This window comes from Ptychodera flava (assembly GCF_041260155.1).
Source record: "Ptychodera flava strain L36383 chromosome 23 unlocalized genomic scaffold, AS_Pfla_20210202 Scaffold_23__1_contigs__length_28996876_pilon, whole genome shotgun sequence".
Taxonomy (NCBI): Eukaryota; Metazoa; Hemichordata; class Enteropneusta; family Ptychoderidae; genus Ptychodera; species Ptychodera flava.
In genome coordinates this window covers 8,803,570-8,823,561 of record NW_027248277.1, presented here as the reverse complement: position 1 = coordinate 8,823,561, position 19,992 = coordinate 8,803,570, and the positions used below count along the sequence as shown (strand labels likewise).

At 36.5% G+C, this 19,992-nt stretch overlaps 4 protein-coding genes across 4 annotated transcripts; 3 read left to right on the top strand and 1 right to left on the bottom strand.

The window, feature by feature from the left end:
• Nucleotides 1-6,589: 6,589 nt before the first annotated feature.
• LOC139123742 (G-protein coupled receptor 52-like) lies at nucleotides 6,590-7,594 on the bottom strand. The gene has a single exon (XM_070689897.1). It carries the CDS (start codon nucleotides 7,592-7,594, stop codon nucleotides 6,590-6,592), a length of 1,005 nt encoding a protein of 334 aa, XP_070545998.1.
• Nucleotides 7,595-11,295: 3,701 nt separating this feature from the next.
• LOC139123741 (sulfotransferase 1E1-like) lies at nucleotides 11,296-11,790 on the top strand. Its single transcript, XM_070689896.1, has one exon. It carries the CDS (start codon nucleotides 11,296-11,298, stop codon nucleotides 11,788-11,790), a length of 495 nt encoding a protein of 164 aa, XP_070545997.1.
• A 24-nt stretch (nucleotides 11,791-11,814) lies between these two features.
• Nucleotides 11,815-12,189, top strand: LOC139123740 (sulfotransferase 2A6-like). The gene has a single exon (XM_070689895.1). The coding sequence runs from the start codon at nucleotides 11,815-11,817 to the stop codon at nucleotides 12,187-12,189; it is 375 nt and encodes a 124-aa protein (XP_070545996.1).
• A 3,924-nt stretch (nucleotides 12,190-16,113) lies between these two features.
• On the top strand, nucleotides 16,114-17,118 carry LOC139123739 (beta-1 adrenergic receptor-like). Its single transcript, XM_070689894.1, has one exon. The coding sequence runs from the start codon at nucleotides 16,114-16,116 to the stop codon at nucleotides 17,116-17,118; it is 1,005 nt and encodes a 334-aa protein (XP_070545995.1).
• Nucleotides 17,119-19,992: the final 2,874 nt, after the last annotated feature.

Below are 19,992 nucleotides of genomic sequence, written 5' to 3'. Positions count from 1 at the left end.
TGCAGGCACTGTTCTCCAACTTTCATTAAAGGGCGCCTGCATGCGACTAACTTTTCATTCTTTCAATTTACCTTTTAAAAATTAATGACACGGCAAGGTGGCAAATATGTCGGCATTTACCGATTTCTGTTCCTGCGCCATCATTTTGGCTTAATGCATTAGGATACATGAAATGTAACTGGTTCATACACCGAACAAAGCACCTTAGAGCAGAATAAGGATGTCTTTATACAAAAATTCAGTTTCTACCAAGGTTTAGGTACGGTCCAGTTTTCCGACAAGAAGAAATTCTTATTTCACTTCAGATAAAACAGGTCAATGGGAGAGGACAAAAAGTTTGTAAAATGGCCGAATTTTCACGTTTTTTCGCTATAATTTCAAATAAAAACACACAAACGTTTCGGGTGCAAGCGTTTGTCAGTTGCACCCGAAATGTCTGTGTGTTTTTATTCTCTGTGATTTGCAAGTGTTTTATATCCCGCTGGTCGGTCAGTATTTTACTGTATTTGTTTTAACTTGTTGCAGTTTTTATCCTCTGCCTTTTAACAAGTATTTTATCTCCCGCTTGTCGGCCAATATTTTACTGTTTCCTGTTTACTAGTGTCGATTGCTCAGTTTGTGACGACGATGGTGCCGTAAGGTAAGGTACGACTAATGGACATCGACTTATAACGTTTCAAATTTGTTATGAATGTTCATGTTGTAATTTCTATTGTACAACATGGAAACTAAACAATTGTGTCGCCCAAGATTATGTGAATATAACCTGTACTTACGGACACCTCATTAATCAGGACACCTCTTTATTAAGTACAGGTTTATCAAGCCAAATGTTACAGAAGCCTTTAGGTCTCCATCACATTCGTACTTCATTATTTGCTCTTTCCATCAAGGACTTGAGAAGGTTGCATGCCTATGCATTTGGATTGTCTTTGACAGATCCGAACAAACAACCGTACAGACTGGTCAGTGAAGTAAACAATTGTGACGTCCAATTTCATGTGAGTAATTAAACCTTAGTCTGGACTGGAATTCATTCGTCAAACGTAACAATACATATTTTACAAAACGCTTTATGTTTACGATGCAAACTCTCCCAATGTCTATATAATTTACAAGGAAGACAGAGAGAAAATGTACTTACTCTCAAAATATGAAAACAAGAAAAAGTTACAGCTGCCTTTGTCACTCTAAGACTAACTTTTAGCAAGGCAATGAGCTTACAATAACAAAATCCGTATTAATATTTATTAAAATGATGCTCAACCAAGGTGTATTCATACGAATAGATAGTGTTTGTGTTCGTTTCCCAATGTAAAGCACGTGACTCTTATCACTTCTGTTACAGGCACTGACATTAACAATAAAAACAGTGAACTGTAAGGTTATAAATTTCACAATCGGAACTCTTCAATTGTCGTGTGCAGTCGGTGATAGCGTTAAAAGTAATTGAAAGACAGTTTCTGTAAATGATTGACGAATTATTCAGGTTTAGCTCATTGTAATTATAGAACATCTTTTGCAGAATTTCTCACAATATTCCAGAATTTTTTTTTATCATTCAGAAAAATGTTGGCTTGTGTAAATGAGCTTATTCATGCCAGTGAATTTTATCCGGACACAGTTTGCATAATTAAATAGATTCATCATCAACAGAAGAAGAGAGATAAAGTAGGATTCCCACGGGATTTCTTGTTTTTAGAGAAAACTTTAATGACCGTGTCTTAAAGTGGTGACAAAGTAAAGGAAGCTAGATAAGAATTCAGTTAGTTTGTACCTCGAAATTGAAAGACTTAAACTTTCACTCAAATTTTCCTGATGCAAAAATATTTCAAAGTTTCATTCGATATTAAGAATAAAGACTAGGCCTCACCGTGCAAACTGTTTTACTAGAAAAAACAAAATTATCCAATACTTTAATACCAATATTTGAAATTCAAAATGGCCGCCATCCCTCCGATATCTGTATGGGGAGAAATTGAAATTCCCGATATTTACAAAATTAAGTCGTTGAAATTAAACCTTTATTTTGTATATAATCTTCGAAATGAGCACAGGGATAGTGTAAAAGTTTGAGAGTCAGAATATCTGTTCCTCAGATGCATTCTACCTGTTAATGACGTTAATAGAATCAGTTCGAATGTAGGTTTTTGTCAATTTAAAACTGTTCCTCTTTCTGTTCGATAAGTATCATTCACTGTATCGTGGCATGTTACTGTTAACATATTTGCTCCTCTGGCTTTGGGCAATAGGTCATCTACCTTCGGGCACACAGTCCGTTGTTTGTGCTACAGTACAGTATTGGTCAGTTAACATGTCATACACGCAGTGTTTGTCAGCATAACCTAAGTTAAATGTAATATGATCTTCATCCGTAAAACCATACACCAACTAAAAGAGAGAATCATAGAGCCCTTGAACTGTATTCGTGCTCACAAAGTTAAATGAGCTATCATTTCCATAAATCAAGGTATTTGCCATTTACCGTTCCTTTTAAAATATTCCTTAAAAAACAAAAACCCACAGAAACGTAAAAGCGTTAGCGTCGTCTGTACGCTTTCACCCATTGACACCCAATAAAACCGTTTTTCGCAATGTCATCATATAAAATACTGGGTAGCAAAGTATCCTTTCTTCGCCTCCCTTAGGAGAAGTCTCAGATCTAGTAGGTATCACCATTCTATCTTCATCAATCATTCGAAATCTGTACTAGTTTACTCTTTTGCAGTCAGCTTCTACCGAATTTATTTCTCATGTCAGGCTACAGTCATAGCCAGTTTAAGTCCCACTTGTAACCTCCATAAATGTAATAATCTCCATAAATGTAACATCTGTAACCTCCACAAATGTAATATCAACCACAATTGTAATAAAATGCACCCATAAATGTAATATCGCCCATAAATGTAACAAAAATCAACCATAAATGTAATAAAAACACCAACCACAAATGTAATAAATGGTAACCATAAATGTAATAAAAAAACACCCATAAATGTAATACTTATCAACCATAAATGTAATAAATCTATTTTGTCGTTGCAATTGAGGAATTAGCCCTTAAATATTGATCTATGTAATAAGGAAAGCAACTCCACACATTATTCATTTCTTAATTGTTTGCGTTTAGTGTTTTTTGCATATTTGAAAGTGTATTTTACGTTTCCCTATTTTGTGTACAGAACTGATTGGCCATGGCTAGACACAGCTGTAATCTGAATGTCAGTGCAGTCCTCTAACTCCAGAGTGGGGAAGACTGTATAACACTACGATCCTTTAACGCCGTTTTTTCGAAAATTGCCGTACTTTCTTAATCGATCGCCTCAAATTCGTCTTAAGTGGATAAATTGTGTGGAATAATCGATAGATTGTCTGTATTCCTATGTTGTCCCACTTGAAGTTTGTTCCTTCACTAGAGATGCCAGGATGTCTAATTTTGCTCTACTGTGTTCAAGGTAGTGTTCGTATTGTTTTTACTAGATTGAAGGATATGTTCTCGTCAACATGTTTTGTGTCGTAAGTTTCTGTTATAAGGTTTTTATATTCTCTGTTATTTGTTCGGAGTCATCTGTCATAAACTTTGTGTGGTATCACTGGTTGACGAGTTATTTTGACGCTTCCTTATTATGTAATTATCAGTGTCTAGAACTGCTTTTCCACTTCCATTATCTAACGGTTTGATCAGTACCTCGCCGTTTTCTGATAGTGTTCTCAAAGTATTCTATTCTGTGTTTCGGAAAGGAAACCTAGTTTCAGGAAAGTATGCAATAACATTACACTAGTCTTATTAAAGTTATTATTTACTCAGGGCATTGATAAACAAATGATCACATATGCAAGTTCAAGTTTATTACATTTATGGTTAATTTGTTTATTACATTTGTGGTTGCGGGTTGTTACATTAATGGTTGACTATTTTATTACATTTGTGGTTGATTTTATTACAATTGTGGTTGATATTACATTTGTGGAGATTATTACATTTTTGGAGTGTACACCACTTACCTGTTTGTGATTTTTAACATCCGTTATATATAAAAATCAAAAGCAATATGCGAAGTTTGAGCTTTCTTCTGTAGACATCCACAATAAATTCAGTTGGCTCTGCAAAAATTGATTTGACTGAAACGGCACTGAATGTCAACCCTCACACTCGTGTGTTCTCATTGCAAGTCGCGATCAATGAAATATTTATCGTTTTTTCCCAAAACAGCAAAAGAAAAATCACGTTTAAATATTTCTTGGTGTGCATTTGCAATAATTCTTAACTTTCTGCACTTTTCAGGGCCAGTTATGAAGGCTTGGGGTTTTCTTAATCGTTCTTATCAAAGAATGTATAGATGAAAATAGATGACCTTCTCTCTTAAGTATGGTAAGTTTGGTTTTAATGTCATTGTTGAGGCATACACGTCTCTGAACGCAATGTCAGTTTGCAAAACACCTTAAATAAAGAATGAAAAGTATAATCATCTTTGATATTTTGTATTCGTTTAATGTATTTAATTAAGTTTTTTTAGTTTGCTACAGGTTTTATGCATAACTGATAATAAATATACCTTCTATAAATAGTTTAGCCGAATTTCTTTCTGATATATACCGCATTGAGTAAATTTTAAAGCAGCAGTGTTTCACAAACTTGTGAAGGGAGAGCTACAATTGTGTGTATCAAAAGTGACTAATGAAATGACTTGAGAATTTGAACGGAAAACACAATAATAAGAACTTGTGGTAAGCTGCACGCATTTTCAACGTGTATCATAATTTCTTGTAAAGTAGCAAACTTATCGATATGAAAATAAGTGGAAACTGGGTGATTTCCCCTCACGTTGATGGAACAAACTTTTCATTATAAACTCATGCAAACACTACGAATAGCATGGTATTTGAATTCAGGGTTCCCTAACATATTTTGTATTGCAACAACGAGAGACAAATAATGGAAGATAAATCCCTCTTTGAGTGAGATATATTTTGGAAGTTTATCCCATATTGTACATAATTATACCTTACAAATTGGAAAAGACAACTTTTTCGACATTTGATGATGACACAATGTACAAGCCGTGATGATAAACTTAGTCATGTCCAAGGGAAACTACATCTTCAATTAATACACTATAGCTAGTCCATATGTATATCATGTAAATCTTGAAGTCACTTTGTCGTTGAGTTTGGACTCATAGAAAATGGTCAATTATGGGATGTCAGAACCAACAGGTGCTAGTCAGTCTGGCAACATAAGATACAACATCAGTTTATGTTTCCGAAGAACTCTGCAAACAACTGTGTAGACCGTCAGATAGTCTCAAACATCCTGCACAAGATGAGAAGTTCATTGTCAGTATGTTTGTGCTACTCTTAAACAAGTAAAATTCCCTTTACACAACAAGTCAGCTTGAGTAGTTTCATGTAATTCGTGCTAAACGTTACTGGTGAGAGAAAGTACTCTTTTCGATATGAATACACAACTGCAAACGTGTTTTGCCTAGTGATCAATATTGGTCCACTAGGACACTTCCAATCAGCGGTCTTATTTATTTTAAGTCCTATATTCAGTACAATATTCCCAGTCCCTACTCTCATTTTTTCAAGTCCCCCTCAAAAGCTCCTCCAGAGATGACTATAAATACCGCATAAGGAAGACAAGAGACATCGATTACTATTTATCAAGGCGTTACTTTATTCTCTACAGAGTTGAAGACTAACTCGTACACGTCTAGACAGACAAATACACAAAATGCTATGAATAACAATGAAATGTCATGAAAAATAGAGAGTGGACAGTAAGACAAAGCCTTTATCAATGGTACGAAATAAAACCATGTAGAAAATTAGAGAAACCAAAGCCGTACAACACAATGCTGACAGTGCTGGATCGACAGAAAGTGAGAACAATAATGAAATATCTCAGTGAAAACACCACGACCGTAAGGCTTATAACTTGATTGTTTCATTCAAATAGTATACATAACCTCATTCTATTTCAATGTGTATGATCTGCGCTGATCGTCTTAACTCTACAGGTCAATTATGGACATTGAACAACCTGTTCTACCCCTTTATTGCAGAATAATTCTCCACCAGCAAGTTAAGAACGCAACATTGTAAATGTAACATATTACTTAATCATTACTCTGTCACATTGGTTGTCCATTTTATATATTTACATTCGTGCTACTAATATCTTTAAGTTAAATCTCAAAACGTCTATCTAAAGTCCCACAGGAAAGATTTTGTGGGTTGGCGATCATATGCTGGATATATGTAAGTATGTCAAGATATAGCATGGAATTCCTATTAGGCAAGAAAACGTACAGAATTAATGTTAATATCTATACCTATACAATCATCTCAAAAAATTAATCTTGATATTATTTGCCTTTACTATTTTCAGATACAACCACTTCAGATCTGTTACAGATTCAACAGTAATAAATATTCTCAACAGGAGACTCCTTGGAACAACACGACAATTTCTTTATCAGACCGAACGCGGCTTTCCTGAATGAACTGTTCGTTACATATACAAAATCATCCCTCAAAACATTCTGTAGATAGTATTTTCCATTTCTATCGTCAGATACAACCACTACAGTTCGGTTGCAGATGCAATCGTATTAATGGCAATATTTTCAACAGGTGTATCCTTCGAACAACATGGTAATTTCTTTATCAGACCGAACGCGGCTTTCCTGAAGGAACTGTTCATTGCACTGTAGATGACGAAGTTCCAGAAACTGTTGGATGCCAAGACGCAGGTTACTGCAATAATGATCGAAGGTGACGCTCCTTGATTAATTGCCTCTGCATGAGTATGATTATAGAAAATTAACACTCCATACGGCAACCATGCTAAAAAGAAGACAAGTGTTATAACGATGCACATTTTCGCTGCTTTCGTACCTGATTGGTTAGTGGCACTGCTTCCAATTTGGTTCCCGCCTTGCTCATGGCCAGCTACCTGATTGCTGATCCGTCTGCGTCGGTTTCGTATGATCATGAGAATTCTGACGTAGGCGAAAACTATCCCTCCAAATGGAACAAGCCACAGGACAATGCAGGTGGATAGCCATAAGTTCAGCTTCCTGTAGATCGGCAGGCACAGAAAGTTGTTACGGTTGTATTTATAGAAATTACCATCGATTAGTCCAAGAGCGATTGCGTACAAGGCCAATAAAGTCCACGCGATAAGAGTAACCATGAACGCTCTTGTCTTTGTCACTACATTGAGATAGTAGATAGGTCGTGATATTGCAAGGTATCTGTCCAGAGCGATCAGTGCCAGGGAGATTGTGGATGCTGTGTATACAATGTGATTTAATGCACCCAAGACAAAACATCCCGGGAATACAGAATCAATCAGAGCTTCCCGGGTCACACATCCGACCAAAGCTGTACCGAACAGCAATCCGACTCCGAGATCAGCAACAGCTAGGGACATCATGAAGCAACGACCCCCGATTGATAGAATGTTGTTTTTGCTGAGCACAGCAATGTTCAACACGTTACTGCTGATAATTAGGAAAGCGATGACAGCAAACAAAGTCGTTTCCGTCACGACAACGGCAAGACCTGTCTTCTGCTCACCAACCATCCTGTTCATTGGTACGTAGCTGAGATTAAACTGAAGTCACTCTGCCTGTCTGTGTAGTTCTGGAAAGAAAGCCAAGCAGTTGGAAATATATCAATGGCCGTAACTTGTGTGACGTACACTGTGCGAATAAATATTACAGACATTGATAATAAAGAAAGCTAACTATGTATTTTTGAAATCATCGCCAGAACCTCAATAGATGCTTCATGTGGTGAAAACTTCTTTACTCGTCGAAGATTCGACTCATGAGACCTTTCTAACAATAATTACTAAAGCTTATCTTTCAAAGTATTTCTCATACACGCGACCTCTTTTCTGAATAATTTACGGCCTACCGCTTTTGATGAATTTTGTATATTTCTTTGATTTGTTTATTTCAATATCTTTTGCATACTTAAACAGATTCGTACAACACATACACACCCAGACACAAGGACATCAACATATGTACGATGATTCGCTGTGAAGCAAATTTAATATTATAATGACTTTCATTGAAAAAATTCGTTATCTTAGAAATGTCCTGTCCGCCCTTTGACACTTGTTCATGTCCCTTAATGAAAATTTATTCGCTTTGTAGTGGCAAAATATGTGAGTTGTTTTTATTTTTTACTATGACGATCAACTGATTTACTTCTTGCGCAGACAAAGCACCTTTCGCCATAAATGGCTTGAATCAATATGAAACAGTTGATTAAACGGACGGGTTATTTGTCAACTTCATCTGAAAGCAAATTAACCCACTTGATGAACATTTCAAAGAGCCTGGCAAACAAAGAGCTAACACATTGTAAATGCCCAATATTAATAAGGAGGAATGCAGACTGTCCCTTTAAATGATCTATTCAGCCCCTCAATCTCCTCTAAGACTGGTAAATAAACGTTTATTTGCATTAGATTTATCATACTACGTCACCCTGTAACATTTACAGTGGACTCACCATATTCTCACCGGTGAAATACATTGCTTATTTATCATTACTGCAATTCTAGTGAAGAATTTAGTCTGTAGTATTCTTAATCTTCTAATCGGCGCTTTGCGTGGATCAGTTACTTCGGACATTTCCAGGTGTGTGCTTTACACTGAGTATTACAGTATCCCATTTTAATAACACTTTAGACAGTTTGTGCTTACTTATCATTGGTTTGGTCTTAGGGTAGAACATGCCTCGGGGACATATATTCGGACTCTCAAACTTTTACAATTCTCTTCTGATATACCGTTTGTTGGGGTTCATTTTAAAGCTCTTGCTGAAAGAAAACGTTTTACCAATTTAGTTTTTCGAAATTCGAAAATTTCATTTATCTCCATAGAGTTAACACACGGACGGCGGCCATTTTGAATTTTAAATATCGGTAAGTCTTGGGTTATTTGTTTCTCTACAAACAAATTTTGAGCGGTAACGCCCGATTTTTATTATTGATTTTGAAAGAGAATGGTTAAATTTTAACCATTCTCTTCCTTAAGGACATTTGAACAAAACTTTAAATCCTTCAGTTTCAAGGTGCATATTACCTTAATTAACCGAGAGCGATAAAAAACCCAAGTAAAACTGGCGTTCAACACTTTCATCGGAGCAGTACGTTACTTTCCACTAGTGTTTTCCTATGGAACCAACTTGAGTTGTATATCTTCAAAAACAGCTCTAAAATACAACAAAACGGACAGTCCCATGCAACTTGTCTATTATCAGTGGTAGTAGAAATTTTGTCCCTTACATAAATGCGATTGTGCGATTCACTTGCAATAATCTAGTCTGGAATTCTAAAGGGCAGTTAGAATGGCGAAGCTCCATTGGTGCCCTCCAAGACACTATAGAGTTATTATAAAGTTTGTGCAAGGTTGAACCTGTCCTTGGGTGCCAATAGTTATATCCAGCTATAGATTCCTCTTAGTATTCTATCAATTTCCACGGGATGTTCATACTACATACAACATGCGAAAAGCAGGCCGCCTAAAAAGGCCAGGGCACCCAGCCCCAACCATGCTGAAAGTAGACTGTTAAGTTAGAAATTAAACTTCGCGTGTTTAATCGCATCATTGGCAGAGATATGTTTCTCATTTCTATTTTTTATCAAACTAAAATAACCATGACATGTTATAAGCAACAGCAGTATCATAGGCAGTTGATACAAGCTATTTTCGGCCTCAGTAATTGAAAATGTCACGGCTGATTTGAGAAGCACCAGGAGCCAGTAGTTTTAAAACATGAACAGTGCTGCTGATCTTTGCATCTTTTCTGGCATTAGCACTTGGTGGGATGTGCAATGTGTCCAATGGTAGAGTAGAATGGTCCTAGCCTGACAAGAAACATTTTGGCTATCCGTGTACTGTAGGTTGATATTGGCATCATTATTGATCATACAAGTCTTCATTGATATCAACACTAACACCTCCACATCATTTCTTACCGAATAATTTTGTTATGTATCGTTTGATCGGTTTTCGAAATTTACACGTCATCACTAAATTTGCCCCAAAGAGCATAAACTTAACTCATTGTGTTTGATCGCATCTTTGACAAATATGTATTATTTAGTTCCATGTCGTTTGTCAGAGCAGACTGAAATAGCAATGACGTTCAAAATCGACATCAGAATAACAGGCAGTCCTGAAGGTTGAAAAGGGTACATCTAACTGTCAATCTAATGATTTTCGTCATTTAGTTGACTACTCTGTGTTAAAGGTAAAACTCTTTATAGATATCATACATATCATTCTATTGGTAAATAGCAGATATTAAGAACATAAGATATAGTGCTGCAGGAATTACTTTTTGCTTTCAATAAAATATAGCCGAGTAAATATGTTTACTTATAATATTAACCTTAAGCTTCAAACAAAACACATTTACAAAAACATTGGTACATGGCTTCACATAATTTCTAGCTTTCCAGCAAAGAACTATATACTGCGTACTATTTTACTAATATGATTCATTTACGCCCTTCCAGGAGGAACCAACGTCTTTTTGGATTTGCAAGAAATTACATCTTTTCGACTACACATATGACATCAAGATTTCTGAAAGACTATAAGTGTGGAGGGAAGTTACAAAGTTGTTGCGTAGTTTGCTGTTTCATACCATGTTACAATTTGGTCGCTTTTGTCAGAAACGGACCATATCAAGACACTTATAGTGGTTCGCTGATTCTAGATGAGATTATGCACACTTTGGTCAGAACAAATTGTCAAAAACAAACCGCTTTCTAGAGTTTGAACGTATCAGAATGAAGACCTCAGAAAGAGGTGATTTGACGCGTAGGTGTTGATTCTTTTAGATTACCACAGATGTTGAAGAGTTTTAAATAGATATCAATAATGCAAATGTCACTCTGAAACTGACCAATGTTTGATGGGGCGAAGGACACTCGCTATCGAATCACCCTCATGTAGGTTTTAAAAAAATACTGAAATTTTGAACTCCTTGATCGCCTTTAAAATTTCAAATTCAGGGTTAATCATCATAGTTAGTTTCGGCTTCAAACTGGCCCACGATATGGATTTTTCTCTAAAGTGCATTTAATCAAAACAAATGAGGCCAGGTATAGAATTGCCAGAAGGGGTTGGGGAATAGTAACCTTTATAGTCCTGTATCCAATATATAAAGGCGGAAACAGTATGCGCTCGGCATACTCTAAGTTTGTTTCTTTAACCTTTAACTGACACAAACCTTAAAGAACGCGCACAAAATTACAGAATGGCAAAGCCATCTGGTTTCATCTACAATAAGCACTTCTTTACGGACGCTTTCTACAACAAGCAACTTTTTGAAAGCCAGGCAATAGACGAGTGGGACATTAGGCCAGATGACATAGTCGTCGTAACGTACCCTAAATCTGGAACGTATTGGATGTTGAAGGCAGTAAGTAGCCTACAAACTGACCTGAATTTAATCCTACCTCAATCAGAGAGATCAGTTCGCATTGATATGTTATACGAAGACGAGACCCGCCTGTCTGGTTCCTATGCAGAACGTGTAAAAGCAGTGAAGAAGTTTTTCCATGAAATGCCGTCACCAAGGTTGCTGTATTTTCACCTACCACCCCAGTTTTTTCCACGCAAGTGGATCAAGGGAGAGAAGAAGTGTAAAGTCATCTGCGTATCTAGGAATCCGAAGGATGTTTGTGTATCCGAGTATCTTTTCCAAAAGGCGTTGACAGGACATGGAATAGATTTGACATGGGATGAATAGGTCATTGCGTTTATGGAAGGCAATATGCGGTTTGGATCATGGCTGGAAAATGTGGTCGGATGGAATCGGTATGGACTGAAAGACAACGTACTGCATGTCCGATTCGAGGACATGAAGAAAGACCTTGGGTCCGTCCTGGCCGAAGTTGCTGATTTTCTTGGTCGTCCGAAGACGAACGAAGAACTTGATAATGTGACTGAAAGTTGCATCTTTACTTCGATGCGCAATGGTCCAGAATTTTACCAGAAATATTCAGCTATTGGAGATGTTGATTCGTTTACCATTGGGAAGCGACATCTACGCAAAGGCCAAGTAGGCGACTGGAAAAACCACTTCACCGCAGCACAAAACGAACTGTTTGACACAGAAATCACACAAAAAACCATCAACATGGATTGAAATTCGTATATGAATGAAATATATAAATTGGCTTTTCATTCATGCAATATATTGGAAACGAGTATTACGTTTCTTTTGTTTCAAAATGTTACGCAATGTCTATTAACTTTTGTCATCTCGTTAGTTTTACACAAGTAGAATTCTTCGCTTGTGCATGTGATAAGTATATCATTCCCTAATATTTTGCTTCGTTCAGCTCGGAAAATACTTGTGACGTAATGACACGGTCATGTTTTTTATTACCTTTTTTATGGTCTTGTAACGTTTGAACAGATTTGATATCAACAAGGTAACGTCGGACATCTAATGGTGACATAGCTTGTTGATCATCTTTAAACAATTGTTTTAAGGTAGAACGCGCCTCGGGGACAGACATTCGGACTCTCAAACTTTAACAATTTTTTTTCTGATATACCACTTGTGGGGTTCATTTTAAAGCTCTTGGTGTAAGAAGACTTTTCACCGGATTAGTTTTTCGAAAATCAAAAACTTTTATTTTTCTCCATGAGTTAACACAGGGATGGCGGCCATTTTGAATTTTGAATATCGGTAAATCTTGGGTTATTTGTTTCTCTAGTACCAAAATTTGCACGGTGACCCCCGAGTTTTATTCTTGATTTAGTAAGAGAATGGCTGAAAGTTTCATTAAGGAAAGTTTAAGCAAAAGTTTAAGTCTTTCACTTTCGAGGTGCATACTACCCGAACGAATATAATGACTTTGTGGGTGTGAATAAGTGTTTGGAACGTCTCAGTCATGAAAAATAAAAAATGATTTTAAAGAAGCTAGCATAATCACTTCAATAGTTGTGGTGATTTTATCTTTAATTTATCTTCATTAGATGACAGTGAAAGTACTATTTAAAACAATACTAGTATTTACAAAACTAAAGCGGCAACAGTGCAACGGCGTAGTGACAACATCAGCTAACATTGAGACGCACAAGGAGGAATATGCAGCTTTGTCGATATCGCATGTACGTCTCGCCCGCATGTCTTTTCGTTAAAGTCGATACTAGTTCAGTGCTCGACGCAGTATCGCGCTGTGTATTCGTGTAAATGGAAATAAACATAAACATAATCATAAACAAAATATAGTAAATAGGATGTAAATGTTTTGTCGAAATGAGGCTATGACTGCTATGGCCTTGACCGTAACTATTGCTAAGCAACAGGCACTAGCCAATATGGCGGTAGCATGGAACACACATCGGGTATTATTCGAAAATATTTTAGCGTTGTTTGGTACTATTCCATCAAGGCAAAAATGTATGTCATTCCCCAATTTCAAAGTGGAAGAGAAGGGCAAGTCATCGATATAATTAAATCCCAAAGAGTTGAAATTAAACTATGCATGTTTAATCGCATCATTTGCAGATATATATTCTTTGTGTCAATGACGGTATCAAAAGCAGACTAAAACGATATTAAAATTTTTGACACCTGATTGGCAGGTATAACTTCTACGATGGCCTATTAGGGTGTACCTATCGCCGATATTTATAGATACTAAGAATACAGTTGGAGAAGAATGAAACCCTGAGGAAAGCCATAATATTTCATTTGTCCTGGACATGAAGCTTACCCATTGACAATTGAAAATTGTTTCCATCAATATCTACGTGAAACTCGTTCACTCTGCCGTTGAGCCAGGTTTCAGTAAATTAAGTCACACTACGTGTCCAAAAGACATTCAAAGATCTTGCATTCGCAGAGGTTTTCATCAATATTACTGTTGAGACATTGGGCATTTCTGAGGGTTATCAAGATCTCATTTTCCTATTTCATTTTGGGATCAATGGATCGAGTAACTAACAAGCAAAGAACGATTGTGTTGCCACCGGAAAAGAAAGTCCGATATAATCAGTTTGGCCTGACCTGTTTACAGGTTAAAGTTTTGCGCGCTTCCCGTCAATGTTGCAAACTTGTACGTTATAAAAAATTGTGACAGCCATCAGCCCAATCAGAGTGCGGCACCCACATTTCATTTTATCTGATTAGTTTATTCAGCTGTCAATCTTTGTACGCAATGATGTTCTCCTCATAATGATCTAAGTACCCCGTCATAGTTTTTAAACCGTATGCCGGCCCACCTTATGAATCGCATCCGTTACAACCCGATCCAAATCTTGACCTTGAAGGCGTTTGATATCATGTTTGAGACTTTATCGTCTTACACTTCGTTCAGAGATACCATTTGCATTGGGTAAAACATTTTGGAGATGAACACGTATTTCGCGGTGGCTTCGTCCTTCATCAACCATTTCTTGAATTTAATTTCTTGCCGCTGAACACACCAATTTAATTCATTGCCTGAAGTACACGTACTCTACCAACCAAAGAACAGCGTTTGCTTCTCTTCCAGTATAACTATGTCGGTCGTGAGACGATTTTATTCCCGCTAATTTTTAAAATTATCTTGTGCAATTGTCGTTACCGAGCCCCTCCCATCAACTGAAGTACATTTGTTACACCTTAATTCCAAGTCTATACGTTTATTTCCGCCATAGTATCCAAAGATTGCAAAGATACGGCGCCGCGCCCATAATGAAAGGGGAAAATTGGATAAAAGGGGAAAATTGGATATTTAGTGCATAGAAAATTGAAAAAAAAACCGGAAATATGAATTGTTGGATATATAGTTTGTCAGAGGGAAATTTGAATGGCTGCAAAGTGCCACCCTCACGGCAGTATACACCTGTTTCCTATATTTCAGTATCAGACCAAAGATTTTAAATTTAGAAATAGCAGAAAAGTTAACTATCAAGATGATAAAACCATTTGGAAAGTGAAACTTAGCCCTCTTTCGATTTTCTTTTTTGAAGGAGCAAATTGGTTTATGGTTGGCCGAAATGTGCTGCGGATTTTAAATGCATGAATGAAAACAGACCTCTTCTTTGATAAATTACTTTCACCTAAATAAGAATCATCATTACTATGACTCACTCGCAATCTCATCAGGGAGATCATCTGTACTAAATATCAAATGATCTCTATCGGGGAAACCCAACACGGCACTTATATTTTAAACCCACGATTTAATTATTGCGAACACATCTTCGTTGCATGTTGTTTCAATAAAGCTGGTCACCTTATTTGTCATGGCCATTTCCTCTGCATTATATAATAGTTCGTCTTTCAGATCAGAGGTCAAGTTTAAGTCATATCATGGTTACAGCAAAACTTAATTCAACTATGTTCAAACTTTTGTCATCAATTACAAATTAATTCGGTTACCCAGCTGGATAGATGAGATTTCGTCTTCCAAAGAATTTTTCACAATACATTGGCGAATTCCATTGAAAGTTTACTGCGGCCTGATATTTGAACCATATACTATTTATGGCTGAAGATGATTTGTCTGCGAGTGAAGTCAATCAGTTGATCGTGATAATTTAAAAACATCAAATGTTACGCATAATTTGCCACGATATTGCCAATATTTTAATTCAGGATGTATGGAACAAGCGTCGAAGGGGTAAAAGGAAATTCACAAAATAATGAATTGATTCCATAAACATTATTAAGTATGCAAAAGATATTGAAATAAACAAATCACAGAAATATACAAAATTAATCAAAAGCGGCGGGCATATATAAGACCGCAAATTATTCAGAAAAGAGGTCGCGTGCATGAGAAATACTTTGAAAGATAAGCTTTAGTAATTATTGTGAGAAAGATCTCATGAGTCGAATATTAGGCGAATAAAGAAGTTTTCACCACACAAAGCATCTATTGAGGTTCTGGAGATGATTCAAAAATACATAGCTTTCTTTATTATCAATGTCTGTAATATTTATTCGCACAGTGTACGTCACACAAATTATGGCCAATGACATCTTTCCAACTATTCTGTTTTCTTTCTAGAATTACACAGACAGGCAGAGTGACTTCAGTTTAATCTCAGCTACGTACCAATGAACAGGATGGTTGGTGAGCACAAGACAGGTCTTGCCGTTGTCGTGACGGAAACGACTTTGTTTGCTGTCATCGCTTTCCTAATTATCAGCAGTAACGTGTTAAACATTGCTGTGCTCAGCAAAAACAACATTCTATCAATCGGGGGTCGCTGCTTCATGATGTCCCTAGCTGTTGCTGATCTCGGAGTCGGATTGCTGTTCGGTACAGCTTTGGTTGGATGTGTGACCCGAGAAGCGCTTATTGATTCTGTATTCCCGGGATGTTTTGTCTTGGGTGCATTAAATCACATTGTGTACACAGCATCAACAATCTCCCTGGCACTGATCGCTCTGGACAGATACCTTGCAATATCACGACCTATCTACTATCTCAATGTACTGACAAAGACAAGAGCGATCATGGTTACTCTTATCGCGTGGACTTTATTGGCGTTGTACGCAATCGCTCTTGGTCTAATCGATAGCGATTTTTACATATACAACCCTAACAACTTTATGTGCCTCCCCAACTACAATAAGCTGTATTTATGGATATCCACCTGCGTTATCTGTGGGATTGTTCCATTTGGAGGGATAGTTTTCGCCTACATCAGAATACCTATGACCTTACGAAACCAACGAAGGCGGATTCGCAGTCTGGTAGCTGGTAGTGGGCATCGCAGGAACCAAATTGGAAGTAGTGCCACTGACAAATCAAGTACGAAAGCAGCGAAAATGTGCATTCTTATAACACTTGTCTTCTTTTTAGCATGGGCGCCGTACGGATTGTTAAATTTGTATAAGCATATTCGTGGAGAGGCATTTCATGAAGAAGTGTCCCCTTCAATCGTTATTGCAGTAACCTGCGTCTTGGCATCCAACAGTTTCTGGAACTTCGTCATCTACAGTGCAATGAACAGCTCCTTCAGGAAAGCCACGTTCGGTCTGATAAAGAAATTACCATGTTGTTCGAAGGAGACACCTGTTGAAAATATTGCCATTAATGCGGTTGAATCTGCATTCGAACTGTAGGGGTTGTATTTGACGATAGAAACGGGAAATACCATCAACAGACGTTTTGAGGGATGGTTTTAAGGTGCATGAACAGTTCATCCAGAAAGGCCGCATTCGCTCTAACAAAAAATGGTCATATTTTTCGAAAAAGTGTCCTGTTGAGAATATTGCCATTAGTACTGTTGCATTGGTAACAGATCTGAAGTATTTTGTCTGACGATAGTAAAGGGAACAATAATATAATTTTTGAGGGATGATTTATAGGTACAGATCTCGATGTTAATCCTGTATGTTATCTTGCTTGATATCAATTCCATTTTATTGTCCTTGAGATACATTTTTAGCTCATGTTTCACACATGTGAGCTAATGTCGTAGCGATGTCTGTATTTCTGTCTGTCCGTATGGGTGAGTGTGTGTGTATGTGTGTGTCTGTCTGACTATCTGTCTGAACGGATTCAAGTCAGATTGGTATACAGGTACTGCATGCTAATTGCAATAATTTATTAGATTTTGGTTAGTGTGGCTTGCATATTAATGAAGTTATGAACTATCTTTTCATATTTTTTCATATAATGGTTTCCGAAGGAGACAGTAATGACAGTGCAAGAAATACTGCACAAAATCTCATGAAAATTTTCTCAAACGACAATCTCAGTACATTTTGATGACAGTGTGGGTGTCCTGTCAATTATCTGCTCATTTGCATATTAAATGAACTTTTGTAATTAGTGATACAACGCCGAAATTCCTACATCAAATTTGATGATACTTGATTGATATCTAACTGTTCTGAGAAGCATCGGGCAGTGTCAAGTTGATAAATAGCTCATTTGCATGTTTAATGAAGATTTGTCATTAGTCATATAACTCCGATATAACTGCATCAAATTTGATGAAATCTACTGCAGGTACTGATCCGACAGAAATCTGATTGGTGAAACCGGCTACACATATTGATCTAATAAATATCTAGACGTCGCGTGAAGCACCGAGCATTGTCAAGTAAATAAATGGCTCATCTGCATATAAAATGAAGTTTTTGTAATTAGTGATTTAACTCTGGGAGTACTGTGCAAAAGTTGATTAAACCTACTACATACAATGATCTGACAGATATCTGATCATTCTGTGAAGCGTACCACTATGTAATGAACCTTTTGTAAACCACGTGAGCACATTCAGTTCACATCTGGTCTCAGCATACGATAGCCAGCATACAATATCTTTCCTGAGACTTTAGACAGACGTTTTTAGGATTTTACTTTAAGACCTTAGTCGCACGAATGTAAACATATTAGAAAACGGACGAAGTAATGATCAAGTAATATGTTACATTTACAACGATAGCGCTCTTAACTTACTTGTGGAAAATTATTCTTTAATAAAAGAGTAGAACAGGTTGTTCAATGTTCATAATTAATGTACACAATTAACATAAAAAGCATTAACTATGCTCTTATGAGGTTATAAATACTGTTTTAATGAATCAAAAAAGTAATACAAGGGAGGAAGTGACTGACATGCACTTTTGTCTGGAATGTGTTTTGTCGATTTGAAGCCTTACGGTCGTGGGGTGTTCATGAAGATTGTTGTAAAAACTTAAATCATATTTCACTTTTACGCACTTTCTGTTGATCAAGTAGCATCAGCCTCATACGGCTTCAGTGTTCTGATTTTCTATATGATTTTATTTTCTTACCAGTGATAAAGGACTTGGCATATTATTCATACTTTGTCTTATTATTCATCACATTTTCATTGTTATCCATGGCATTATGTACATTTGTCTGTCGACACGTATACGACTTAGTCTTCAACTCTGTAGAGAATAAAGTAACGTCTTGTATAAATAAAACTCACTGACTCCTGCCTTCCTCACGCGGTATTCAAAAACATCGCTGGAGGTCTTTTGGGGGACTTGAAAAACATGAGGGTGCATTAGAGGGACCGGAAAAAAATTGTATTGAAAATGGAACTTCAAAAAAATAATACCGCTGATTGGCAGTATCATAATGGACCAATATCGATCAATAGGGTCACAGAAAATTTAAGTTTAAAAAAACACGTTTGCAGTTCTGTTTTCGTATCAAAAAGAGTGCTCTCTCTCACCCATAACGTCTGGTACTATTCACATAAAACTGCCCTCGCCGATTCGTTGTGTAAAGAGAATTTTAGTTCTTTAAGAGAAGCACAGACATACAGACAATGACCATCTCATCATGTGCAGGATGTTTGGGAATTCATCTGACAGTCTACAGAGTTGTTTGCAGAATTCTCCAGAGGCATAAACTGATATTGTATACATCGCTTGTACTTTTTCAGTATAAATGTATAAATCGCTTATACTTTTTCAGTATAAATTATATATACATCGCTTATACTTTTTCAAGATAAATGTATACATCGCTTATACTTTTTCAATATAAATATATACATCGCTTATACTTTTTCAGTATAAATGTATAAATCTCTTATACTTTTTCAGTATAAATGTATACATCGCTTGTACTTTTTCAGTATAAATGTATACATCGCTTATACTTTTTTGGTATAAATGTATAAATCGCTTATACTTTTCCAGTATAAATGTATACATCGCTTATTTTCAGTATAAATGTATAAATCGCTCATACTTTTTCAGTATAAATGTATACATCGCTTATACTTTTGCAGTGTGTTATTGTATCCGCCTTTAAGAAGTTTATTACCTTAAATATTTGCTGAATATTGCAAGCCAACGTGAATTTTGTGACATCCTGTATTCATGAGTCTGGCTACATATGATTCTTTCTTTTCATTAGTCACTTTTGATACACACAAATGTAGCTATCCCTTCACAAGTTTGTGAAATACAGCTGCTTTAACATTTTCTGAATGCGCGCGGAACATA

Coding starts and splice junctions, on each gene's coding strand:
- LOC139123742 (XM_070689897.1), bottom strand. CDS start 7,594: ATGGTTGGTGAGCAGAAGACAGGTCTTGCCGTTGTCGTGACGGAAACG.
- LOC139123741 (XM_070689896.1), top strand. CDS start 11,296: ATGGCAAAGCCATCTGGTTTCATCTACAATAAGCACTTCTTTACGGAC.
- LOC139123740 (XM_070689895.1), top strand. CDS start 11,815: ATGCGGTTTGGATCATGGCTGGAAAATGTGGTCGGATGGAATCGGTAT.
- LOC139123739 (XM_070689894.1), top strand. CDS start 16,114: ATGGTTGGTGAGCACAAGACAGGTCTTGCCGTTGTCGTGACGGAAACG.